At 47.7% G+C, this 26,689-nt stretch overlaps 1 protein-coding gene across 1 annotated transcript; it reads right to left on the reverse strand.

Annotated features, from left to right (window-relative positions):
• Positions 1 to 18,440: 18,440 nt before the first annotated feature.
• Positions 18,441 to 26,046, reverse strand: LOC130877572 (polyunsaturated fatty acid lipoxygenase ALOX15-like). Its single transcript, XM_057774996.1, has 14 exons — positions 25,902 to 26,046; positions 24,346 to 24,550; positions 24,009 to 24,090; positions 23,805 to 23,927; positions 23,583 to 23,686; positions 23,231 to 23,391; positions 22,538 to 22,681; positions 21,551 to 21,760; positions 20,627 to 20,713; positions 20,365 to 20,534; positions 20,083 to 20,204; positions 19,405 to 19,505; positions 19,116 to 19,283; positions 18,441 to 19,001 (listed from the first exon to the last, which is right to left on the reverse strand). The coding sequence occupies exons 1-14, from the start codon at positions 26,034 to 26,036 to the stop codon at positions 18,822 to 18,824; spliced, it is 1,992 nt and encodes a 663-aa protein (XP_057630979.1). The 5' UTR covers positions 26,037 to 26,046; the 3' UTR covers positions 18,441 to 18,821.
• Positions 26,047 to 26,689: the final 643 nt, after the last annotated feature.

Raw genomic sequence — 26,689 nt, forward strand, 5'->3', positions numbered from 1 at the left:
CCCTCCACCTTCCTCCCAGGGAAGAGAGGGGCACAGAAGGGTGGAAATGGCTTTAGAGAGTGAGCTGGCTAGTGTTTGCCAGCTCAGCACAAGGAAGAGGTTGTCTCACTTTTTGAGCTTTGAAGAGTTGCCCACAAAGACTGACCTGCAGGCAAGCCTGTGCATCGATCTCTTGATTCCTGAAACATAAGAGGGGGCCCAGCTCCCTGTGAGCAATGCCACCCCTAGGCAGAGGGGCCTGGGCTGTACGAGAAAGCAGGCAGAACAAGCCATGGAGAACAACCCAGTAAGTAATTGGTATTCCTCTGTGGTCTCTGCATCAGTTCCTACCTCAAGGTTCCTGCCTTGAGCTTCTGTATGGCTTCCCTTGGTGACGGATTGGACCGTGAGATGAAATAGGTGAAATCAGATCTCCTCCCCAAGTTGCTCTTGGTCAGTGTTTATTCCAGCAGCAGAACATCAGACTAGGACAGAGAGACCCAAAAATAATTTGGGCATAATGTTTCTGTTGTAGGCATCCCCAATCTTGATGACGACATCTCTTAGATCATCCACCTCGGCTTTAGGAACAAAGGAACCCCCTCCCCTCTCTCCCATTTGAAAGCACCAAACTCCTTAAAATGCTACGAACCCCTCCTGCTTTACTGTCTTTAACCTCACAGCTGTTAATACCAGGATCATTTATAACTTTTTAAAAGTTTATTGAGGGGAGAAGAGCTCCTGCCACAGTGTGTATGTGTGTGTGTGTGTGTGTGTGCACAAGTGGGCACACGTGTGTGTCAGAGAACAACCTGTGGGCCTCAGTTCTGTCCTTCCACCGTGAGATCTCAAGTTGTCAGTTTGGTGCAAGCATCCTTCCCCACTGAGTCATCTCACCAGCCCGGGATCCTCTCAGAACTATCACTTTCAGTGGGTGTAAGAGTGGGGAAATTGGGATGAGGTGAGGTGCAGAGAAGAGTGTCATTCTCCCTGCCCCGGCCATCCTAGAGGGAGAAGTAAGCAGTGACAAAGATGTTGCTTAAGCAGTGAGCTGTGTGGGGACATTCAAGTTTATGACCGCTGGAGACAAGATCTGGGGACATGCAACATCAGCATTGTGACTCTAACGTGCATCAGAAGAGGAAATCCCAGCTTCCATCTGTCCGTCTGTCCGTCTGAAGGCAGATGAAGGAAAGCAGCGGATCTCTATAATCGGCTGAGTAAACCCTGCTCTTCTACTGAGTTATTTGAAACCACTGGGGCCAAACACAAGATGGTTGTCAGTTTTATTGACGATTGGCTCCCAGACCAGTGAAGTTGATGAAGTGGGAAGACAGAAAATCCTGGCAAAGAAAGAGGCAGAGCTCTCTCCCAAAACTCAGTCACTCTATTTCAAATCCTGTCTCTGCACGCGCCCTACAGAGGGTCAAAGGTGGTGAAGTGTTCTCCTATAGAGAAGGGAGAATGGTGCTCCAGGTGCTGTGCTCCCAGCTTCAGGGCTGTGCTCCCCAGCTTCAGGGCTGTGCTTCCTGGCTGTCCTGTACTCTTCCTTAAGGCCAGAGGTCAAGGCAATAAAACAGGTGTTGGCAGAGGCTCCTGGAGCACCTAAGCTTTCTCCAGGCTAAGAAACCTAAGCTCTACCCAGCTCAGTTCTGGCCTTTAGGTTTCTGACCTCAACTCATGCTAGCTAGTACACTGAACCTACTCTGCATCACCTCTTCTCATAGACGACATCACGGAGAAGATGGCTCGACCCACAGATGCGCCTGTAGCCAGCTATCAGTGATGATATCTAAACTCATCTATTCTAGCTACGTATCTATATCTGTTTTTCTTCATACCATCGGCACATAGGCGCAACTACCGAGAGGCTGCTATAGTATTGTGCCCACAGTGAAATTCCTTTCTAGGAGGAAAAGCCACCAATTATCAGCATCTATTATTCCAAATTATAAAATGGGAATTACCAAGCCAGCACGAAGCTTTTCCAGGTGGTCTTTGGAACGCCCATCTCATCCTCACCATCTTGAAACATCAGGCAATAGGAAACTCCTCCAAATCAAAACAAGATTAGAACACATTAATGCAAGAGCTGAACCTGAGATTTTGTGATTGCCGTATGGGAATAAACTTGGACATGAGATAAGAGAGGAAGACTGGAGCAGTGGATAAGGGCACAGGCCTTAGAGTCTATGCTGGAGTGCAGTTCCATCCATGCCCTACCCATGGAAGGTCGCTAATCTTCTCAGGGTCTCTATGAAGTAACCAGAAAGGATCTGGTTTCATGTTATAGTTGAATGCTCAGCCAGTGTGCAGACGACCTCATCTGTACACTTGGTAATTCAGTGACACATGTCCAGGACCTAGAAGGATTCGACTGAGACAGTTGTGAGGTTCAAGAGACAAAGTACACGTGTACACGTATTGCTGGCTTCAAGATGAAATACAGAGCTTTATCCCCAGATGTACTGAGATCATCGTTGTTATTATCTAAATGTCTATTATCCAAAACAATGAGATGCCTCCTGAGTCCTAATTTCCCTGCCACAGCTTTCTTCTTCATAGACTGTGACTAAATGAGTGTCTGATCCCTTTGGTGGGGTTAATTCTCTGTAACAGCCCTGGACCCTGTAAAAACTCCCTTCCTTCTGGTCCTGTGCTCAGACCTCACAGTTATGAGAAAGAAGGATGTAGCTAGAAATATTCTCTGTCCCGCTGGTCCCCTGGTCTGGTTTCTCTCTGTGCACTGGGTCCTTGCAACTACTTATGAAGTAATCACTCAGAAGCTAAATATTAAATTGGCCAATGACTTAGGCTTCTTATTGGCTAACTCTGACTATAAGTTAACCCATTTCTACTTGTTTATGTTTTACCATGAGGCTCATGACTTGTTACCTCACATCTTGCTTCCTTGGGTGGCTACATGGTGTCTCCCTGACCTGACTCTGCCTTCTCTCTCTCTCTCTCTATCTATCTATCTTTTTTTTAATTAATTAATTTATTTATTTATCTCTCTCTATCTTTGTTTGGACTTCCCGCCTAGCTATATTTTACCTGTCCATTGGCTGAAACAGCTTTATTAATCACCTATAAAAGCAACATATAGTCACAGCAAAAGAACATCCCACATCATCTCTCCTTTTCTGTTTAAGTAAAAAGGAATGTTTTAACTTTAACACAGTAAAATTACATATACAAAACAGTTATCAAGCAAGAATTATAGTTACAATATTTAGTCCATTTACATTTGGCAAATTAAGGAAAATACTCTATCATCTATCCTATCTTTGTGAGTCTAAAGTTTTATATCTAATTTATCTTTTACTACAACTAAAGAAAACTATAACTACGTTCAACTCCATCAAAGATCCTAGAAGGATATTATTACCTAAGTAAACAGGAAGTACATTGCAAGCAACTTCCAAAGTTCTAGAAATGACAGAGACATCTTGCTGCCTGGATAGTCACCGAAGTTCTTCTGTAACACTGAGGCATCCATCTTCAACCTATAGGCCCACAGTATCTGACAGACTTTTCAATGGAGCAGAAAATTTGAAGATCTGTTCTGCCTTGTACTGGCAAAGTTCATCAGTTGTTTTCTTCTGTGAAGCAGGAACCCCAAAGGAAGGACCATCCCATCTTCTGGAAAATTCAGCACTACTTTCCTATGGGTCCTGCATGTCCAGTTTATACAACATACAGTCAATCAGCACAGGTAAAAACAGTTTCTTGCCCAAATGGCTAACAAACTCCATAAACAGCCTCTTTGATGCCCATCATCCTCTTGAAGTGCTGCCAGAAGAAGACACGTCTTACTGTTGAGAAAAGTTTGTTATTATGACGTTTTTAATGTCATATTCTGTAGGTCTTTGAAGTGTTGAAGATTATCTAACTGAAATATATCTCTGTACATCTAGAAAACCTAACATGACTAAAAGTTTGATTACTATAGATGACTATCTATTAATCTTATATTTTACCATGAGGCTTAGGGCTTGTTACCTCACATCCTACTTCCCCCAGCAGCTACATGGCATCTCTCGGACTCTGCACTCTGCACTCTGCCTTCTCTCTCTCTCTCTCTCTCTCTCTCTCTCTCTCTGATGGAGGTGGGTCATCTTTCTATCTGTTGTTTCATTGGTTAAGTAATAAAGAAACTGCCTTGGCCCCTTTAATAGGACAGAAAATTAGGTAGGCGGAGTAGACAGAACAGGATGCTGGGAGAAAGAAGCCGAGTCAGGGAGTCGCCATGATTCGCCCACCAGACACAGATGCAGGTTAAGATCTTTCCTGGTAAGCCAGCTCATGGTACTACACAGAATATTAGAAATGGGTTAGATCAATATGTAAGAGCTAGTCAATAAGAGGCTGGAACTAATGGGCCAGGCAGTGATTAAAAGAATACAGTTTCCGTGTAATTATTTCGGGGCATAAGCTAGCCATGCGGGCGGCTGGGTGCCGGGGACGCAGACCCGCCGCTCCTATTACAACATCTCTCTCTCTGTGTGTGTGTGTGTGTGTGTGTGTGTATCTTTGTTTAGACTTCTCACCTAGCCACATTTTGCCTGTCCATTGGCTGAAACATCTTTATTCATCAACCAATACAAGCAATATTTGCAGCATACAGAAGGACATCCCACATCAGAAGGACATATCTTAGAGAGCCCATCTCAGGAAAAGGGAAGCAGAGAAACTAGCTGGGTGGATGGTAGCCAGAATCCCAGTGCTTGGGTGTGAGGAGCAAGACATTCAAGAGTTCAAGGTCATTCCCAACAACCCAGCAAGTTCAAGGCTAGCATGAGCTACAGGAGATCCCATCACAAAAACAAAGCAAGCAAGAAAAGAAAGATGGGGAACCAGCAACTTCCTACTATGTTACCCTCACACTGGTCCCCACAGCTTGCTTCTATGCTCCTGATGGGTCAGAGTGACAGTAAATTTGATTTAAGAAACAAACAACTGAGTTTGCACTGTGCTGTTCTTTGCATATTTACGTGCCACACAAAGTCCAAACCCTTCCCCCGATGGCAGCTCCCAACACTTCCCAAACCTTCTTTTCTGGGACTTGTTTTTGTTCACTCCATCTATTATGCTGTATCAAAGGCTTAGTTTTCACAATTCTATTGTACATGAAGAAATAAAACCCATTTATGTCACAAGTGCCCAAGCCCTTTCCCTGTCTGATCTGTCTGAAGTTCCCCTTTTTCTTTCTAAGATCTCACCTTCTATGTTGACAGTCTTCTTGGAAACTCTGTGGGGTGCAGAAGTATCAACTCACCCTTATATTCCATATTTCAGACCTCCTTAGCCCGGAGTATGAGCCCTACCTAAACAAAATCCACTCACCTAGAATTCGTGATTCATTCTGTGAGAAACAGGTGACTGACTGTCTTGAGGCCTGGGTTTTAAAGTGTGTGTGTGTGTACACACTGTGAACGTACTGTGAGCACACAGAGGCCACAGGAGGCCAGGGGTCCTCAGGAGGGGAAGCACAGTTGTTTGCTGGCCACAAAGCCTGTTACAAGTGGGCTGACACCTCACCTCTGGTTCTCATGAGTTCCAAGCAAATGATCTTAAATTCTGAACTGTCTCTCCAATCCCTCAACCTAATTTGCAAAACAAGCTCTGGCCAGACTAAAAACAGAAGTTTATACCAACAAAAATAAGAACCCTAGGCTAGAAGAAAGCCTTTAGTTGACATACAACCTCAGCAATTTGTATATCTGTGCTAATCCCAAGACAATCAGACCAGAAATTAAATCCATTTGCCTCGCCAGGTGACGCCCTAACTGAAGAAATGTGAAGATTTCACCTAAAAGCCCTTGACAATGCAGAGGCCAGGAGACAACACAATTGCTTCATCCACTCAAAATTCCAAAGATGGTTTTAGTGACACTGAGAGAGCCACTTGACATCTTTTTGGTCTTTCACCAAATTCAGTCTTCACAAAACCCTTCCTAATCAGAAAGAAAAGCCGAATCAACCACTCAGCCATCACTGGTGGGGCCATGTCACTCCTCACAGTCATCACTGGTGATGACCCTCCTCACAGCTGTCACTGGCGTGCTGACTTCACTCCTCATGATCGTCACTGGTGACTTCACTCCTCACGGCTGTCACTGGTGTGCTGATGTCTCTCCTCACAGTCATCACGGGTAAAGCAACTTCATTCCTTCTAGTCAAGAGTGCTCGTTCATCTCTCCTGTGAGAACTCGTGTGGCCCTGGGAAGACAGCAGATGTAGAATGAGAGACGGAGCCTCTGGCAACTCTCTCTGCTGGCGTGTAGACTTATTCACTGTCCTAAATCTTGAGATGTGGCTGTACTCCTGGCATCATTTGCCTGCACCTCCTCTAAGAGAAAGCCCTCTCAGGTAAGAACCCCTCTACAGTGTCTAAACTTCTGTTGGGATAAGTTTCCCCCATGGGGCCATATGACAGTGTTGAACTTTCCCTAAGCCCTGTGATCCTGGAGAACATGTTAGTTAAAGAAATATCTCCCTAGCCGGGCGATGGTGGCGCACGCCTTTAATCCCAGCACTCGGGAGGCAGAGGCAGGTGGATCTCTGTGAGTTCGAGACCAGCCTGGTCTACAGAACTAGTTCCAGGACAGGCTCCAAAACCACAGAGAAACCCTGTCTCAAAAAACCAAAAAAAAAAAAAAAAAAATCTCCCACCCACTCTGCATTCAGTAAAGGGCTGGCTGCAAAGGACCACTCTCCCCCATACAGCTTAGATAAAACTAAGCCAGACACAGACCCTCCACACTCCTGCTCTTTGTCTTATAAATCCCATAAGAACTGTTTCTGCTCACTAGGCGACTGGAGCAAAGAATTTTATGTTTAACCACTCATTGTTTTAGTTGTATATGGCAAAGTGGTTTACTACAATAATTCAATATGTGTAATGATCAAATCAAGATGTTTAACATCCACATCTCAAAAACCCATTGTTACCTTCTGCTTACGCTAAGTGTTACACTGTTAGTCATTCCGTTGTGCTAGAGGAAACCAGCATTTGCTCTTCCTACCTTCATTCTGTTTTAGCACTGCTGTCCCACCTCCTACTGTTCCTCCACCTGCCCCCTCCTGTAGTCATTACTCTAGGCCCAGGTCAGTAGAGAGGGAATGGGTGGTGTTTGTCTTAGGGAGTCAAGCTTATTTCGCTAATGCATCGTTCCCAGGTGCCTTTCATTTTCCTCAGTGAGAAGATTCCGTTCTTCTCATGCCTGAGAAGTCAGGGTGACTCCCGTCTTAGCTGTTGTGACTCATTATTGACTGGACCAAACCGCAGTCAAGTCTCTCTGCCCTCACTGGAAGCAGGAATGTTGTCACGTGCCTTAGGCTGGACCAACATCGGAATGTAGAACAGCTCCTCCCAGGTGATTCCAAGGGAAGTTATTTTCTGCTGAAAGACTGATTCTTTTATTATTGTTGTTTTGTTTTATATATATATAAATTTATATATATATATATGTTTTACATATATATTTACATACTAATCCCAGTTCCCCCATCCTCCTCTCTTCCTGCTCCTCCCATCTTCCCCTCATCCCACCCCCCATACACTCTTCAGAGATGGTAAATCCCCCCCGTGGGAAGTCAATGAATTCTGTCACATCACCAGGTTGTGGCGATGGACAGAGATAGAGACAGAGACCCACATTGGAGCACTGCACTGAGCTCCCAAGGTCCAAATGAGGAGCAGAAGGACAGAGAACATGAGCAAGGAAGTCAGGACCGCGAGGGGCATGCCTGCCCACTGAAATGGTGGGGCTGATCTAATGGGAGCTCACCAAGGCCAGCTGGACTGGGACTGATGGAGCATGTGATCAAACCGGACTCTCTGAACGTGGTGGTCAATGAGGGCTGACTGAGAAGCCAAGGACCATGGCACTGGATTTTGATTCTACTGCATGTACTGGCTTTGTGGGAGCCTAGTCTGTTTGGATGCTCACCTTCCTAGACCTGGATGGAGGGGGGAGAACCTTGGACTTCCACAGGGCAGGGAACCCTGAGTGCTCTTAAAACTGGAGAGGGAGGGGGAGAGGGAGTGGGGGGAGTGGGAGGGAAATGGGAGGAGGGGAGGAGGTGGAAATTTTTAATAAATAAAAAAGAAAACACTATCCTGAGTGATGTAACCCAGACCCAAAAAGATGAACATGGTATGTACTCACTCATAAGTGGATTCTAGCCATAAATAAAGGACATTGAGCCTATAATTCGTGATCCTAGAGAAGCTAAATAAAAAGGTGAACCCATAGAAAAACATATAGTTATCCTCCTGGATATTGGAAGTAGAAAAGATTGCCAGGCAAAAAATTGGGAGCTTGGGGGTGGGGGTGGGGTGAGGGTAAGGAGAGATGGGGAGAGAGAAGGGGGAAGGGGAGGATGGGGAGAGCTTGGGGGAATGGGATGGTTGGGATGGAGGAAGGGTGGATATGGGAGTAGGGAAGTATATATCTTAATTAAGGAAGCCATTTTAGGGTTGGCAAGAGACTTGACTCTAGATGGGTTCCCAGGTGTCCAAGGAGATGTCCCCAGCTTGTTCCTTGGGCAGCTGAGGAGAGGGCACCTGAACTGGCCCTATCCTATAACCACACTGATGAATATCTTGCATATCACCATAAATGAATTTTTTTTTAAATGAAAGCCTTTTTCAGTAGCGTCTCTTGGGCTGGGCAGATGGCTCAGTGGTTAGAAGTGCTTGCTGCCCTTTGTAGTTAGGGTGACTGCACCCAGAGCACTTGAGTTCAGATCCCAGCACCCACAGCAGACAGCCACGCTGCCTGCAACTTCAGCTCCAGGGCACCCACAGAATAGAATAGGACCTCCCCAACACAACAACAACAAAAATGTCAGCCGGGCTATGGTGGTGCACGCCTTTCATCCCAGCACTCGGGGAGGCAGAGGCAGGCGGATCTCTGCAGGAAGTGTGTCACTGTGGGGATGGGCTTTGGGGTTTCCTATGCTCAGGAGACCGGCCAATGTTTCATCCGTCTTCCTGTTGCCTTCAAGAAGTAGAACTCTCAGCTGCTCCAGCACCACGTCCGTCTGCACGCCGCCATGCTCCCGTCAGGATGATAATGGACTGAACCTCTGCAACTGTAAGTGAGCCATTCCAATTAAATGCTTTCTTTATAAAAGTTGCCATGATCTGGGCTACACAGATGGCTTCACAGTTCAGAGCACTGGCTGTTCTCCCATATGAACCCAGGTTCGATTCCCAGCATGCACATGGCAGCTGTCTAAAACTCCAAGATCTGACACCCTCACACAAACATACATGCAGACAAAACACCAATGCACATAAGACAAAAATAAATTATTTTTTAAAAAAGAATTGCCATGGTTATGGTGTCTCTTCACAGTACTAAAAACCCTAACTAAGACACCTATCTACAAAGAATACCATACATATGTCAATAAGTCTATGAAAATGTCTCATTATTAGCCCTTAGGGAAACACCAACTAAACCCCAATAAGATACTTCACACTCACTAGGATAGCAGTATTGTTTCTTTTTCTTTTCCTTTTTTCTTATTTATTCATTTTTCATACAACACACCCCAACTACATTTCCTCTCCTTCCGGTCCTCCCAATTTCCCTTTCACCTCCTTTTCTTCCTAAATCCACCACTCCTCCATTTCCCTTCAGAAAAGACCAGGCCCCTCAGGGATATCAGCCAAACATGGCATAACAAGATGTAGCAAGACTGGGCACAAATCCTCTAATCAAGGCTGGACGAGGCAACCAAAGAATACGAAAAAGTCAGAAACACCCGCACTCACTGTTAGGTCCCCCACAAGAACACCAAGCTAAACAACCGTAATTTTTAATGAAAAATCAGTGTCAGCAAGTCATGGGCAAGCTGGAGTCCTAAAACCTCACTAACAGAAATGTAAAGAACAGCAGCAATTATGGAAAACAGTCTAGTGGCTCTTCCAAAAAAAATTAAACATAGAATTGTTGTATAATCAGCAGTTCTGTTCCTAGATATGTGCCCAGAAGAATTAAGAATACACAAAAGATACATGTTTATGAATGTCATGGCATTGTTACTTAAAATAGGCAAAAAGTGGAAAATAGATAATAAAATGTGGACCCTCCATGCAAGGAAATACTATTCAGCCATGAAAATGGGTGAAGTTCCAACATCTGCTACAACATAAGTGAACCCCACAAACTTTACGAAGTCAAAACAGAATAGAAATATCACACAAAGCCAGCGGGATGGCTCAGCAGGAAAAAGTATTTACTGTATCCATGACCACCTGAGCTGGATTCCTGGAACCCACAGTGGAAGGGAGAACTGACTGCTGAGAGCTGGCCGTGACCCCCACATGCACATGCCTGCACTCAACAACACACACGTGCACATACACACACATACATGCACACACACCTATGTGCACACACACACACACACTAAAAGTATCACACATTGTTTAATTACATTGATATAAAGACTGGATACACCTCAAGACAGAAGATTGGCTGTGCATGAGGCTCCGAGGGGGAGCAGTGGGTAAGCAGGCTGCTTATTGTAACAATGGCCATGAAAAAACACTGTGACCTACCTCTGTCCAACAGCAAGATGCAGGCCTTTCTCACACCCGGGGGAACAAATTCTGCAAGGAGATTCTGAACACACAGCACCCCTCTTCTCCACCCAGCCTATTATGAACCATACCTCTGAGTTCAAACCTCCTTAAAAGACAGAAGGAAAGAGTTCACAGAGCTTCTAGGGCTGAGCATATGGAAGTTTCTAGAAGGTGGTAGTACTCACAGAAGTGCCATACACTGTCCCTTGCATGTCACCTTGTATAGCTCTTTATCTGTATTTTTATAATATCCTCATAGTAAAACACCGAGGCCAGGTATGGGAGTGCACACCTCTAGTTCCAGCACTTGGGGAGGCAAGCGTTGGTCTCAGAGTTCAAGACCAGCCTGCCCTATACAATGAGTTCCAGGACATCCAGAGCTACATAATAAAACCCTTGCTCTAAAATAAAATAAGCAGTAAGCATAACAAAGAGGTATAAAAAAGACATATAGAAACTACTAGCTTGTAACTAAACTCTTTTTATGAGGCTACAGTTACCGTGATACCAAAACTACACAAAGACTCAACCAAGAAAGAGAATTGCAGAGACCAATCTCACTCATGTACATTGATGCAAAAGTACTCAATAAAATATTGACAAACCGAATCCAAGAACACATCAAATAAACCATCCACCATGATCAAGTAGGCTTCATTCCAGAGATGCGAGAATGGTTCAACATATAAAATTCTGTCAGTGTAATCACCATATAAACAAACTGAAAGAAAAAAAAACACATGATCATCTCATTGGATACTGGAAAAAAACCTTTGACAAAAATCCAACACCCCTTCATGATAAAGATCTTGGAGTGATCAGGGATACAAGGAACATTCCTTTTAAAAAAAAAATTTATTTATTATGTATACAATATTCTGTCTGTGTGTATGCCTGAAGGCCAGAAGAGGGCAGCAGACCCCATTACAGATGGTTGTGAGCCACCATGTGGTTGCTGGGAATTGAACTCAGGACCTTTGGAGGAGCAGTCAATGCTCTTGACCTCTGAGCCATCTCTCCAGGCCCCACAAGGAACATTCCTAAACATAATAAAAGCCACCAACCAATGTCAAATTAAATGGGAGTAAACTCAAAGTGATTCCACAAAAATCAGGAATAAGACAAAGCTGTCCACGCTCTCCATATCTATTAAATACAGTGCTTGAAGTCCTAGCTAAAGTAATAAGAGAACAAAAGGAGATCAAGGGATTCAAAATGGAAAGGAAGAAGTCAAACTTTCACTATTTGCAGATAATATGATAGTGCTGTAATTTAAAACAGAAAACGGCATGAGAGAGAAAGATGCCATGCAGCAGAGTTCGTGTGGAGATATTTTTATTAATGGCAAGGGAATGGAAAAGGGGGAGGGGGAGAGGAGAGATGGGCCTCTGGGGACAGGAGTGGCAGAAGAGAGAAGAGAAGAGAAAAGAAGAGGAGAGGAGAAGAGAGGAGAGGAGGGCAGGGGAGGAGAGGGGAGGGGAAGGAGGGGGAGAGGAGAGACGGGCCTCTGGGGACAAGAGTGGCAGAAGAGAGAAGAGAAGAGAGGAGAGGAGGGCAGGGGAGGGGAGGGGAGGGAGAGGAGAGGAGAGGAGAGGAGGAAGAGGAAGAGGAAGAGAGAGTGAGACACAGAGAGAAAGAAAGATATATGGGAGGTGGACAGAGCCCTTTTAAAAGGGAACATAGTGAATGTGCACAGGAGGTGTTCTTACTGGCTACAGCTGAGGACATAGCTTCTCAGAACCCCAAGGGCAGGCCAGTACAGATGCCTGCATACTAACAGATAGTATACATAAGAGGCCTCAAAAATTCTACCAGGGAACTCCTACAGCTGATAAACAGCTTCGGTAATGCGGCAGGATACAAGATTAACTCAAATACATCAGTAGCCTGGTCAATCAGCTATGTAGAATCCTTAGCACATGTGTGCCTTTGTCCTGGGAACTTTCGTTCAGTTCTGATGTTAGCCTGAGTTCCATACCATCCTGAACCACAAAGCTGACCCAGATGAGTTGGTGGTGAACGGCAGAGAAAGGAAGGCAGCGTGTGTGAAGGGGAAGGAAAGGCAAAGGAAGGGAGAGGTAGAAAGAGAGGGGTGAAGAAAAGCGGACACATCAAATATGAAAAAATTGACCCAAATCCATTCATACCTCCTGCATGTTAGTAGTAAAAGGAAATTTCCCTAATTTTTAAAAATTTACCAAAACGATAACTAATAATAATGATAAAAAAAAAAACCTAAAGGGTTTTATTTCTCTTCAAGACCTGGAACCAGACAAAGAGCTCTCTCTAAACACTCCCATTCAATATCACACCTAATATGTAAGAAAATTCTGGAAAGGGGAAGTCCTGGGGCTTGGGGAAGAACAGTGTCACTGTGTGTGCAGGCTGTGAGATACGTTTACCAAGGAACACTGTTCTGCTGTAAGAATGAAAACTACAACAGCCACATGTTGAATCTCAACTCATCACACCAAGGGGAGGACACCAGAAAAGGGGATTGTCATAGGCAAAGCAGTTAATCCCACAACAGTCTTGGTTGCCTGGGGACAGAGTGCGAGGGGGTTGCAAAGGATGTAGGACTCCCCAGGAATGGATGCACATTTTCTGGAAACCATGATGGATTATTGGGCATAAATCCAAAAACAACGCAAGTTTCACTTTTATGCACTCGCCATACTTTCCTTTGATAACTATGTCCAAAAAAGAGCTGTGGGAAAGTTTTCAGACAAAGACCCCAAAGCTTCCTCTACCCACTGCTGCCATCTGTTCTGTAGTCTGCATCTGGGAGAGGGCCAGACACAGAAGCTGGCCCAACCACCCAGAAAATCTCAGCCTAGAGGAGCCCGGAGAATACCATTCAATGATTACAGCCCTGATGCTCCAAGGATCTGAGTTAGTATATTGAAATTGTTTAATGGGGGTTCCCCTGGGTCATGACCAAGAAAAGTTACCTTCTGCTACACTAAAAAAAATTGTTAATGCTGCATTTTCAATTGAAGGTCATATTTTACATTTTACCTACTTTTTGGATTATATATTCAGTTTCAATGTTGAAAGCTTAAGATTAAACGTCCTTTTGTCCATCAAAGCCAGTCTAAAGCTTTGGGTTCATCCTTCCCTCCTTCTTCGTGTCTGTTTGTCTTGGTTGCTTTATACTGCTGTGACAATAACAAACAAACCAAAACAAAGCAATTTGGGTCAAGAAGGCTTTATTTGTCTTCCTTTTTCTGTGTGTGTGTGTGTGGAGATTTTGTGGTGTTGTTGTTGTTTTGTTGGTTTGTTTTGGTTTGGTTTGTCAAGACAGTTCTCTGTGTATACCTGGCTGCTTTGGAACTCATTCTGTAGACCAGGCTGGCCTTGAACTCACAGAGATCTGCCTGCTTCTACCTCCTGGGTACATCAAGGTCCCGCATTTGGGTGACACCTGTCAGGGTTCAGCCTCCACGGGTTCGTGTGTTCCAGGTCAAGGGCCTATGCATTAGGAATATTTGGCAGACAAAAACAGAGATACAAAAGAAATAGACAGAGACACAGAATGGAGTCAGGAGGGCAACCCAGTGAATACTGAATTCACCCCTGTTTATTTTTCACAAGCTTATATATCCCAACACAAAATGGGGGAGGAAGGTAAAAGACTGCTTTACGATGATACCAAGAACAAACAAAGCAATTACCTCTTCATCCCCTGAAACATCAAGTAGCTATATCCTGAGTTAAGTATTCTGACGTTTAGGCAGGACATGCAGCAACCACACCTTAGGCCAAACATCCCATAGGTAGTCACTCCTTGGGTCAAACCTCCTGTCAGAACCTTGAAGGAGCAAGAATAAGCCTGAACGCTCTGACCTTCAGTCAAGGTGGAATGGATTCACACGAGGGGCACGACATGAGTACAGGGATCAACGATATGCCCACCACCGCCTGACTGGCTTCCATATTCTGGGTCATTGTCTGTCACTGAGGAAAGCGAAGGCAGGGATCTGGGGGCAGGAACTGGAGCAGAAGCCGTGGAGTAGTGTTGCTTACTGGCTTGCTGCTTATGACCTGCTCAGCCTGATTTTCACACACCCCAGGACCATCTTCCCGGGGCTGTCACCACTCACAGTGGGCTGCCCCTCCCCATCGATCATCAATCAAGAAAATGCCCCATAGACTTGTCTACAGACAATCTGATGGAGGCGTTGTCTCAGCTGAGGGTCCCTCTTCTCAGATGACTGGAGCTTGTGTCAAGCTGACAAAAAGCCAACCAGCAACTAGTCCTGTGGCAATCTCAAGCATCACCAACCGCTGTTGGCTCTGCCTTTGCCTTATTTTGTCTTGCTCTTCCCAGACAGCTTACCACAAGGTCACATTCTTAATGGGTACCTCTGAGAGGATGCCCCGGAAAGGATCATGCAGTAAGAGGACCCGTGGTGCAGTAAGCTGGTAAACATGTTTTTCCAGATAAAGGCAAAACTCTGGAGTCTATTGGCTAGATTACCTAAGAGTAAAACAAGAACCAGGTTGGAATTGCCATCTCTTTCTCTTTTGCTCTCTCCCGGTGTGGGCTTGACCTCTCTCCTCCCTCTCTCTCTCTCTCTCTCTCTCTCTCTCTCTCTCTCTCTCTCTCTCTCTCTCTCTCTCTCTCTCTCCCTCCCTCCCTCCCTCCCTCCCTCCCCCCCCTTTTCTCCCCTTCAATAAATGCTTTTATGGCTACTTTCTGTGTCCATGGGTCTACTCACAACCTCCGTGCATTGGGAATTCTGCCGCGTGGCTTCCCTCTGCCGCCGCTCGGGTGCCGGACTACCGCTGGGGACCCTCCGGAGCTTGCTGCTCCGTGAGCCCGCCGGGTGGGGGAAACCCCAATATTTTAAGAATAAGAGGAATGATGCTTCCTTCTCGCCAAGTGTAAACTTACCCTGTGTATTGTTTCAGAATCTTTTGTTTGTAAGAATCTTTATTAAGTCATTCTGACAAAAGTGTTTTACTATACCCAGGTCTCACCTGTCAGGAGGCTAAGCTTGGTATGGGTTGTTGTTGTTGTTGTTGTTGTTTTGAGACAGGGTGTCACTACGCAGCCCCGGCTGGCCTTGAACTCACAGATCACCTGCCTCTGCCTCCCTGAGAGCTGGTATTAATGGTGTGCACAACCATGCCTGGCCTTACTGACTCTTAATGACCTGTCATAAGAAAACAGACGTGTTAACCTTAGAAAGGGATGCCCAGCTGTGAACCCTGGATTTGGGAGGCTGAGGCCAGAGAAGATCAAGGTCAAGGTCAGCCTAGAGACCCTGCTGAAAGGAGAAGGGAAGGACAGAGAGACAGAAACATGTATTTGTCAGGCTATGTTTGTGGCAAGAAATCATGTTTCCATACACGCATGTAATGCAGCTCATAAGCCATGACCCCACTTCCCACTCAGCAACCACGGGACGTTAAAGGACCTGACTCTAGTGTCAACCCCCATGAAAGCCAGGTCTCTTGGCTTTCATTCTACAAGTCCGTTTGTAACAAACCCGAGTATCTACAAAGTTTATTTGCAGAAAGCAAGGAGACTTGGGCTGTTCTCTATAAGAGACTGAGGAGAAAACCTGTAAAAATGTAAAAGAATTGAGCAAGGAACCAAACATGTGGGGACCCAAGGGGAAGGGTGTGGCTCCTAAGGAATGGGGCACAGCCTCCCAGAAGGGCATGGGCTCCAGGGAGATAGAGGACTCCAAGGAAAAGGGTGTGGTTTCTGAGGAGCAAGGACCAGTGGAGGTGTGGCCTCTGGGGGGGGGCAGGCTCCCAGTGAGAAGCTGGCATTTCTGTGGTGTCCCCTTCAGGACCCTGCTCTGGGTTACTGAAGAGCCTCCAGCAGCAGTTTCAGAGGAGCCTTAACTTTCCTGGCCTTATGGTCCTCACCCCACTGCCCACGGCTCCTCCTAGCACCTACACTGCCAGACTCTAGTTCTGCTATGGAAACTATAGTATGTTCCCCTGACTTTCAAGGTTTTCACAGATGTTGTGGGGAGCTGTGGGCTGTGTTCCTGCCGCCCCAGCTCCTGGTCGCCTAGCTAGCTTATGCCCCGAAATAACAACACGCAAATTGCATTCATTTAAACACTGCCTGGCCCATTATATCTAGTCTCTTCTTGGCTAATTCTCACGTATTAATTTATCCCATTTCTAATAATCTGTTAGCACCCCAAGGTGCGCTTACCGGGAAGATTCTAGCCTACGTCCATCCTGGGCCAGAGCTTCATCGCGTCTGCTCTGGAGAGGAGAGCATGGCATCTGAGCTCACTTCCTCTTCCTCCCAGCATTCTGTTCTGTTTACTCCACCCACCTATGTTCTAACCTATGAGGGCCAAGCAGTTTCTTTATTTTTTAACCAATGACCTTCCTCCATCACACAGAGTCTAACATTACACTCCACTCCCACCCCTCAAGTCTTCCCTGTTCTTCCTTCAAGAATTGATTGCCTCACTCAGGATAGTTTTTTCTAGTTCCAGCCATTAGCCTGCAAATTTCAAAATGTCATTGTCTTTTACCACTGAGTAGCACTCTATTGTGTAAATGTACCACATTTTTAAAAATCCATTCTTCAGTTGAGGGGCATCTAGGTTCCTTACAGTCTCTGGCTATTATGAATAACGCTGCTATGAACGTAGTTAAGCAAATGTCCACGTGACATGATTGAGCGTCCTTTGGGTTTATGCCTAAGAGTGGTATTGCTGGGTCTTGAGGTAGATTGATTCCCACTTTTCTGAGAAACCGCCATACTGATTTCAAAGTGGCTGTACAAGTTTGCACTCCCACCAGCAATGGATGAGTGTTCCCCTTACTCCATATCCTCTCCAGCATAAGCTATCAGACTGAAAGCGGGAGAACCTTCATAGGACCAAATGAGGTTCTCTGAATGTGGGTGACAGATGTGTGGCTGGGGTAGACTGTGGTGCCACTGTCCGTGGGACCAGGTCTTATCCTTTTGCTTGAACTGGCTTTTTGAAGCCTATTCTCTTTGGAGGGATACTTTCCTCAGCATAGATATTTGGGGGACAGCCTTGGTCCTGCCTCAAAGTAATGTGTCAGACTTTGTTGACTCCCCATGGGAAGCCTTACCCTCTCTGAGGAGTGAATGGGGGGTGGGGTCTGGGAAAGGTGAGGTGTTGTGAGAAGCAGGAGGAGGAGAAGGAGTAGAAACTGGGATTGGTATGTAAAATGAGAAAAGATTGTTTAAAATTGAGAGAGAGAGAGAGAGAGAGAGAGAGAGAGAGAGAGAGAGAGAGAGAGAGAGTTGAACCAAGGGTTAAATGAAGGTAGAGTCCAATGGTAGAGCTTTCACCAAGCGGGCTGGGGCCCTAGGTTCTATCCTGAATAACACACAGGCACCCACACAGATCAGATCAAGTGCACATGTCTTTCGTGGAATTAAGAACTGGGTCAAGCAGACTTGTTTTCCTTACAGGGACACTTTGGCCTTATCTGTGCTGTTTGTCTTTAAATTCACACAGGTTGTTGTCATAGGAAAAAAGAAAACCCCCAGTTCATTCTTCCAAAATGTCATCCTGATGCCCCAATTAGCCATTGCTAAGTCATGCTGTACTAAGAGAACCATGAGGTTTTCTAGACTCGTCAAATTGATTTGGCGCTTCCCAACTGGCAAATGGGAAATAGCTTATAGACATGTCTCTTCATCCTTGAAGCCAAACGTCTCCAGCCAGAAGCAATTTTGAAAGATTTACCGGTTTTCCTCCATTTACATTTTCAAAGTGATTTGTAAAATTAAAATTTTGAGAATCCAAACAGCTTGGCAATTGCTGTGGTTACACTCTTTTCCAAATCCCCCCAGGTAGAAAGGAAGAACAGTCTGGATGCTCCATAATCTTTGCCAACATTTTATTTACAATAATTCAATCCACGCTCTTTTCTATCATTAATCCAAGCCATCTTTTCTACTCGGGTCTGAAGTCTGTCCAACTCATAAAAGGTGTACAGCAGTGGCTAGCATCGCCCTCTTGAGTCCCTGGTGTGCTGCTCTGAGCACGGCCATTATTTACCTTATAGGCAAGGAAAAGAAGAGAGGATGGATGAAGAGAGGCTCTCCTGAGTAACACATCCAAAGCAAACTGTTCACTGCAGCAGACAATGGAAAGCTGGCACTAAGAGGGGGTCCTGCAGGGGCAGAGGATGGGGCTTGGGAGGGCAGGACTGCAACCACTCAAGCGTGGGCAGTGCTTCGCTAGGGGTGACTAAAACAGGAAAAAGCTGGAGCTGCTCATACGGCCACGCTGTTTTCCACCAGGCTGGGCTTCATGTACTCATAGGGTATGTCCAGGCTCTTATTACGAATCTCAATTTCCTCTTCCAGGGCAGCCAGCTCCTCTCTGAATTTCATCAGCACAGCTTTGGCCTCGGGGCTTGAGAAGTGTTCCTCTGAATGCTGACCCAGAGGCACCTGGGATGCAGGGGGGGGGGGCGAAGCAGCTTAGAACCTGTGACCCCGACCGGTTGAGGGCACATGGCTTCCCCTCTGAATCCATCCTCTGGACCCTGAATAGCTGACTCTCACCATAACAGCCTGGCGTCTGCCCAGCAGCCAGACGACATTTATCTGGAGAGTAGACTGATGAGGGTCGGGCAGTGTGGCCATCAGTTTCTCCATTGTCGCATCCTTGGTGGTAGGTGGTGGCAGCCGCATGGTACAGGGTGCATTAGGGACCCAATAGAACCAGTCCAACTGGGGAGACAGTGATCTAGGGTCAAGGCTGGCTAAACACGAAGGCCCTTGGCCCACATGTTCACATTTCCCTCCCCCGCTACAGGACCCAAATTCCTGACTGCCTCCCTTTTGGAAGTACCTGGCCTAGATGGACAGAAGAGTGCTGGGCGGTGCAGGTGAAGACGCACATGGTGATAAAGTGGCAGGCCTGAGCCCGAGACTGTAGAGAGATGGGAAACCCTACGAGAGGTGTGGACGGTTAGTGTGTGACATCACCACAGCCGCTAGAAGTGAGGCCTAGGGAGGAGTGAGGAGGGATGCCAGGAGCTTGTGGAAGCTGGCACGGGAGTGGGTGCGGTGAGGGAAGAGAGGAGCCATGGCAACTATATCACACCCCACCCAAGGCTTGGGGATCACGGTGAAAGAGAGGGCAGATGGGCTGTAGGAGATAGAGACAGAGGAAAATGGTGTCTTCCGGGTGTGACAGGCCTGGTGGGTGTATTCATGAGCTCACGGTGGCCGGTTGCCCACACAGCATCAAGTCAGCATTATAAAGAAAAGTGGGAAGGGGCTCATGAGACCTCGCACCCTAAATGAGGAGTTATGGACAGCTGATGGCTTCTGAGGGAGGTCAGCTTTCTTTCAGGGTGAGGTTAGCCTTAAACTTTTATGAGCACTGTTCCTACTGCACCTAGAAAAGCCTTTGAGGGTTTTCCTAAGGATTGAAATGCCTCTGGAAGATTCCACAGAGGTAGAGAGGGTTCTGGAGAGGTCTCAGAACTTGTGTCTTAGTTCTCATGCCAGGGACCCCTATTACCTCTCTTCTGGGCACCTTGCAGCCCAATCTCCGTGATTTCTCGACACCAGTTCTGCAGTTCATGGTCATCTCTCACGGCTGCATCAGTCTTGTAGTGGAGATCAAATATTCCTGTCACGTACCTGCCAGCAAAGGTCAGGCAAGAGCAATGAAGCCCTCTGCTCCCTGATCAGATGGCCAAGTCAGAGCATCCACCCCCAACCAAGGCACAGACCTCCTATCCCCCTGGTCTTCTCTACCTGCAGCAGCACCCATACCCGTCCTGCAGTCCATCAGCCTCACCGATTTATGACTTCCCAGAGTCGCAGGGCATCTTTAGCATAAAAGCAAGACTGAACATCCAGGAGCCCCCGCTCAGCCAAGTCGTCAGGGGGACACAGTGAGCTGTAGGTCAGAAAGGCGCTGGCTTGCTTGATAAGATCCACATGGCCTCCTCCGCCTGTGCTCATAGCCTACAGGACCAAGGACAGGCAGATGCAGTCAAATCAAGCTGCCCTAAAGTCAGAGGACGGAGTGAACCTGAAACCCATTTCTGTTCCCATACCTTGTCAAAAAAACCACTCTCTCCGATCAGATCACTCCTGGCCCGGACATTAATTTCCAAGGTGTAGAGCAGGTGAGGAACTAGAAGCTAGAAGGAGAAGAGGTGGGAGGGGTAAATCCGAAGAAATCTGGGCCAGGTCGCTGCAGGAAACAAACTTGACAAGGAGGGAAGCCCGGCTGCTAGGCTGCAGTCTGGTCCTCTGCACTGGGAGTGTGCTGATCTGTGCTGCCTGGCTGGTACCACGGCGTCAACTTACTGCCTTCCGACATGGCTTTCCCTCCCTGGGCTTCTCTTCAACAGTCTTTCTGATCCCCAGAAGAAACTCACCCTCAGGCTGCTGCTCTGACTCTGCACTGTCCATCATGGCCAAGATGTTGGATACAATCATTATCGTCTTTTTTTCTCTCTTACTAGACATAAAACTCCCAGAAAATCAGATGTTTCCACTGGCATCTAGACTAGTTCTGAGTAGAGACATCCAATACCCATTTTTTTAATGGATGAGCTCTTTGCTCTAATTGGCTGTAGTCAACCAGGCTACTCTTGTTGCCTTAGGCTACAGCTTCAGAACCTTTCAAAGACAGCTGTAAGGAATCTGTAGTGGTTGTGCACGGTCTTCTCTGATTGGATGGAATCTCTAAGTCATTTGCAACTATTATTGTACTGTGTGTATATTTATGTTTTGTATATTAAAAGAATACAATCTTTACATCTTTTCTTGGGAATTACCTTCATCACACCCCCTTGGGAATTAATATCATCATTGAAATGTAGAGGAGACCACCTCCCACTCCCTTGCTCGTTCATCTCCACCACTCATCTTACTTCCCTGGACCCTGAGATGCCACAGAGGGACGCTTCAGGGGCAAAAATGTGTCTTGGGCAGAGAGAAACACAGGCAGAACAAAATGAATAAGACATTACCTTAAAAACAGGGTGCACTGAAGGCAGGGTCCTCCTGGTGGCCACAGAAAAGACTTCAGCCATCAGGTGTCCTCTCAGGAAATGAGATTGTATCTCATGCAGCTGTATGTCAGAGCTACGGACCCAGCATTTGGCCAGGAGCCAGTCCACTGGGGGATCCGCGGGTGTAAAAATTGGCGGTGGGTCCAATCCAGTTTTGGGCAGTTCAAGCTGGAGCAAAGCCAGAGTGTTGAGTGAGGAGCTGTGAGTTAGAGGCTCAGCGATCCCTCTCTCCTCCATCCCACACTTGTGCAGAAATCTTGGCCTCTCCCTCATCTTTCAACTCCTCCTATTCACAAAGGTGAGTCTCCAGGTTTCAGCTGCTAGTTAGAGGATTTGTATGTGTCCTCATGACCTCAAGATTGGCAGGACCAAAGCCTACGTGGGTGTCTCTCTGGCCTCAGTGTTCTGTTTCTGGAGAAACCTACCTGACTCCCACTTTCCCTGTGTCCTTGACTCTAGCTCAGTTGATTCTCCTTCTGTTCCACCTCCTCTTCTTCCCTATGACTTCTACTCACCTGGGACTGCCCCCCAAGTCTTAACTTGAGACCCTAAACCCAGCATTAGTAACCCCCTTCTTCTATCCATTCTAACACTGAAAATGTGGAGGAGCGCCTTTCCCAGTGGTCCACATTCCACCTCCTGAGCTCAGCTTAGCTGGCCTTTCTCATCTCGGTGCAATCCCCAGAAGTCTCCCGCCTTCTCCTCCTAGGGCTCTGGGGATAGAGGCCACCCATCCCCCCAACACTCTTCCCAGGATCCTTCCTGGACTGGTCCTATCCTTGGCATCGGAGCTTACACAGCTAAGGAGCCTGTCTCTTCCAGCCACACACCCTTAAAGTCAGAGCCTGCCCATCTCCTCTGGTGCCTCCTCGGTGCTTAGGGAATGGCACTACGGAGAAGGGAGAGAGAACCTGGGCAGCAGGCTCATCAGAGGAGGCCACTCACCTGGATGGCCATGGGCAAGAGTTGCCCATCTGGCTGCAGCTTCAGCATGACGAGAGGGGCAGCCAGGTACTGCTGTCTGCTTTGGATGACATTGGCCTTGATCCCATTCAGAAGGGAGAAATCGGCTTCAAATAGAGTGCCTTCCTGCATAGGGAGGGAAATGGGGGCTGCTGTTGGCATGGAGAGGCTTCTTCCCACCCTGGGTGCCCAACAAAGAGAGGAGAAAAAAGAAAATCGACCTGTTTCCTGCAGTCACCTGACACTAACTGTCAGAATGATGGCTGCCTCTGGATGGAAAGAGAGACGCCAGTGGGCTCAGCAGAGGGGCGGGGTCTGTCTTGCCCCGTGAATGTTGTCTCTGTCCCATATTCGCTCCTAATTAACAACACCAGCCCTGACCTGGATCCCCTTACCCTGCATCCCTCTGGACCCATGAACTCGAGGACCATTTCCCAACTTTCAGTTTGTCTCTACCCCGACTAAGACTCCATCCTCCGCCATCCACTCTCCTGTGGTAGGAAAGTCACGGCTCTCCGTTTCTCCAGATCTGTCTAGGATTTCGCCTGCAGGATCCCCCTCTTGACAACCAGCAGGGAGTTCTGAGACTCCACAGTGAATCTGAGAGCAGCAACGGCTGGCACAGCGCTGCCTCCGCTTGCCTGCTTGGTCTCTCTAGGGCTCCCGTGTTCACACCTCCAGCTCCTTGTGCAGTTCGGCCTGCAGCTTCTCCATCCCCCGAGGGAATTCCAGACGGGAAGGAAGTTGAGTAGATCGCCTCAGCACCATGGGGTTAGCACCATTGAGAAACTGGTACCCAAAGAAAGCATCCTCTTTCCAGGAGCTTCGAACCCGCTCTAGGGATGGGAGGTGAGTGTATCTAAGATCCACGTTCCTGGTCCTTCCCATACCCGCCAAATCATCCCAGCTTGGCCCAGATTTACCAGAGTGACAAAAGCCTCTGCCCCCACCCGCAACCCAGTTTTCTCATCACCCTGCACTGGGAAGGACTTGGGGGTAAGAGTGATGTTGGAGTAAGTGAACTAACCAGCCAGTTTGGTGCGGCCAAGCTTGAAAACCCATGTGAAGTCATCTAGGTCTTTCCAGGAGGTCAGAGAATTTATAGGAAAGTTGAGAAGGACATCTGCTTTCCTTCAGGGAAGAATGGGAGAAAGGGCTCAACAGTTATACTTAGAACCAAACCATACAGTGACTGTGCCACAGGCTAGACCAGCTCACCTCCCCTCACACCAGGCACCCTGGCTCTTACCCCCAAACCCGCGAAGCTTCAAATTCAACTTTTTTGTCCTCTCGAAATCGCTCATCTACAGGGAGGTCAGACAAGCTGGTCGCGGCCACGTTCAGGACACCGCCATTCTTCCAGTTGTCCCACCTGCGGGGCAGAAACGACGTCAGCCTGGGCTCTACAGGAGCTGCCCAGCTCATCACCGTGGCTCACCGGGGTCGGGCTCACCGGTACAGACTCTTTCTCTCTTCCAGTTCCTCTTCCCTATGCTTCCTGAACAGGCCTTGAGTGTCTTCAACCACAGTGCAGCCTAGATGTGGAGGAGGGAGGCGTTCTGGGATGTCTACTGGGAGCCTCTCTCTGGTCCCTGCCACCTCGGGCTGTCCCCTGTGCCTGCAGCTGCACGCCCCTCCCCAGAGCCTCCATGGCACCTGGGCCAGCTCCAGCAACACACTTCTTTGACAACTCCTTTAAAACAAACAACACACACACACACACCTCCAGACTCCAGTTCCCACCCTGCCTGGTCTTCCTCACATAACTGAGGCTTCACCCCTCTGCTCACCGGTGCCCTCAGGGAGGCTCAGGATGCGGGTGCCCTGCACCCATCGGTAACAGGGGAACCTGTACTCTGCTCCCTGGTCTCCCGGGCCCTTCACAGAGATCCAGTTGCAGAACCAGGCGTCATCCAGAAAGTAATGGAGTTTCTGCACTTTCACGAACAGCAGGGGCCCCAGGTGCTCTGGCACATCCACCTGGAATTCCACCTCCTGCAGGCAAACACAAGGGGCAGAGGACAGGGTGTCCAGGCTGAGTTCTGCTTCCACTGGGCCACAGGGAAAGCCAAGCGAAGGAAGCCAGAAAGAGAAAGGGAGCACACCCTAGCAGGGCCCCACAGCATCACTCTGGGTTGTCGACTCAACCAAGATGAGAGCGCTGGGGACAGAAGATGAAAAGGTACCCTCTCTCTCCTTCCTTCCCTTTATCCCCTTGGAGGTAGGCTGGGGGCGGGTGAAACCCTGCCTGAAGCCCAGTGAGAGCACAGGTGAGATGGGAGACCCCACCAAAGCAAATGATCCATAGGAATTCCGTGTAGGCTGAGCCAGAATTTCTAGAGGATGGTCTCTAAGCCGAAACCTGGACTGAAGAGAGGGTCGGATAGAGAGAACGAGGTCAGGGATGAGTAGACACCAGGCAGAGTCCATGGAGAGAGAAGAGGCTAAAAGGACCCTCCTTCAGCCAGCCTGACTGTCCCCTGCGCCTGTGTCTTCGTGCCCTGCCCCAAGCCTCCATGACACCTGGGCCGTGAAGCTAGGGCTGGGAAACCATACAAGACCAGATCCTGAGGGACATAGAATAAACAAGAAGTTTGGCAGTTAGTACAGAGGAAGAACTGGAGACCTTGGAAGGCTTTAACAGGCAGGTTGTTTTAAAGTAGGAATGGACTGGGGAGAGTTCAAGGTGACCTGGGGTCTAGCAGGTCTAGGGGACATTCGCTGGTGGCCAAGGACTGGGCAAAACTCAGGTGAAATGCTTGGGGAACAGAACTGACCCAGCTTGCTCAACACTTGTATAGATGAAGGGCAAGACAAGGAGAAGCCCAGTAAGTGCCTTATTTCTCTATCTTCCTTTGAAGTGAACATAAGACAGCATCCAGATCTGGACGGATTTGAGAGTCGTAAGAAGAAAAGGAAAGCAAGACCAGCCACATATAAACAGGGGACAGCACAGAGTATTGTGCACTCCATACCCTCCTTCCTACCCACTCTGCCCTAAGATTAAAGATCCAGTATCTGCAGAGAAGATGGGAAATTCTAACTTCTAAAAATAGAGAGGTCCGACAGCCGGCAGTACAGATAGTTGTCCCGTGGAGTTCTGTGAAATGAGGGACACGCAGGACTATGCCTGCCAGGCAGCCGCCAACACCTACTGAGCGCTCACGGAATGCCTCTGTGCATGTGCTTTGCTTTCCAGGGCTGTGAGAGCCTTCTGCGGAGGTAAGGAACCAGCACAGGGCTCCTTGGGATTTCTCTGGCCTTGCCCTCCCCCACCCACCCTCTACCCCCCCACACTCTCCCACCCTACCCCCTGCCAGCCTAGCCTCAGCTCTGTGAAGCTCACCGAGTTCCGTTGGGGTGCTGGCAGCATCCCGAGAGATGCTTCTCCATGCTCGCCCACCAGCCACAGGTGGACTTTGTCTATGGAGCCCGCGTACAGCGAGCACCCAGTGGAGACACGGATGCAGAAGACACCCATCTTGCGGATGTAGTTTTCTCCCTTCTGAGAGTCAAGAGGGGTAGATGCGCTAAATAAGAGAGCCAAGGCCCCACCCTTCAGAAGTCTTGTTTAGGGTTGAGCAGAGGGTGGCACATCGCCAATCAACCCCACCTTGACACATTGCCAATCAACCCCACCTTGACACGTGCTGTGGCCCCCACCACCTCCGGGAAGCCTAGCTGCAGCCCCAAAAAAGGCGGGGCCCTGGCCAAAGCAGAGCTCCCAAAAGTCATTTTGGTGAGAGCAAGATAAGAAGGAGACGTAGATGGGGAGTTGAAAAAAAAAAATGCAAGAAACACTCAACATCTGGTCCAACAAGAAGGCAGAATGAAAAGACCCTGGCTGACTCTAGAGGAAGGGGCTAGAAAGTGCCACTCGCCTAAACTCTCTCTCTCTCTCTCTCTCTCTCTCTCTCTCTCTCTCTCTCTCTCTCTCTCTGCATATATATATGTGTGTGTGTGTGTGTGTGTGTGTGTATGTATGGTGGCTAAACATCACAAGTTGGATCACCTACGTCTAAAGATAATAATAAGGAGCACTCGGGAGGCAGAGGCAGGCAGATCTCTGTGAGTTCGAGACCAGCCTGGTCTACAAGAGCTAGTTCCAGGACAGGCTCCAAAACCACATAGAAA

Source organism: Chionomys nivalis, chromosome 7 (genome assembly GCF_950005125.1).
Source record: "Chionomys nivalis chromosome 7, mChiNiv1.1, whole genome shotgun sequence".
NCBI lineage: Eukaryota > Metazoa > Chordata > Mammalia > Rodentia > Cricetidae > Chionomys > Chionomys nivalis.

Coding starts and splice junctions, on each gene's coding strand:
- LOC130877572 (XM_057774996.1), bottom strand. CDS start 26,036: ATGGGTGTCTTCTGCATCCGTGTCTCCACTGGGTGCTCGCTGTACGCG. Junction 23,928..24,008: donor GAGAGAAAGAGTCTGTACCG/GTGAGCCCGACC, acceptor TCTGCCCCGCAG/GTGGGACAACTGGAAGAATG. Junction 20,714..21,550: donor CAGTGCACCCTGTTTTTAAG/GTAATGTCTTAT, acceptor TTCTCCTTCTAG/CTTCTAGTTCCTCACCTGCT.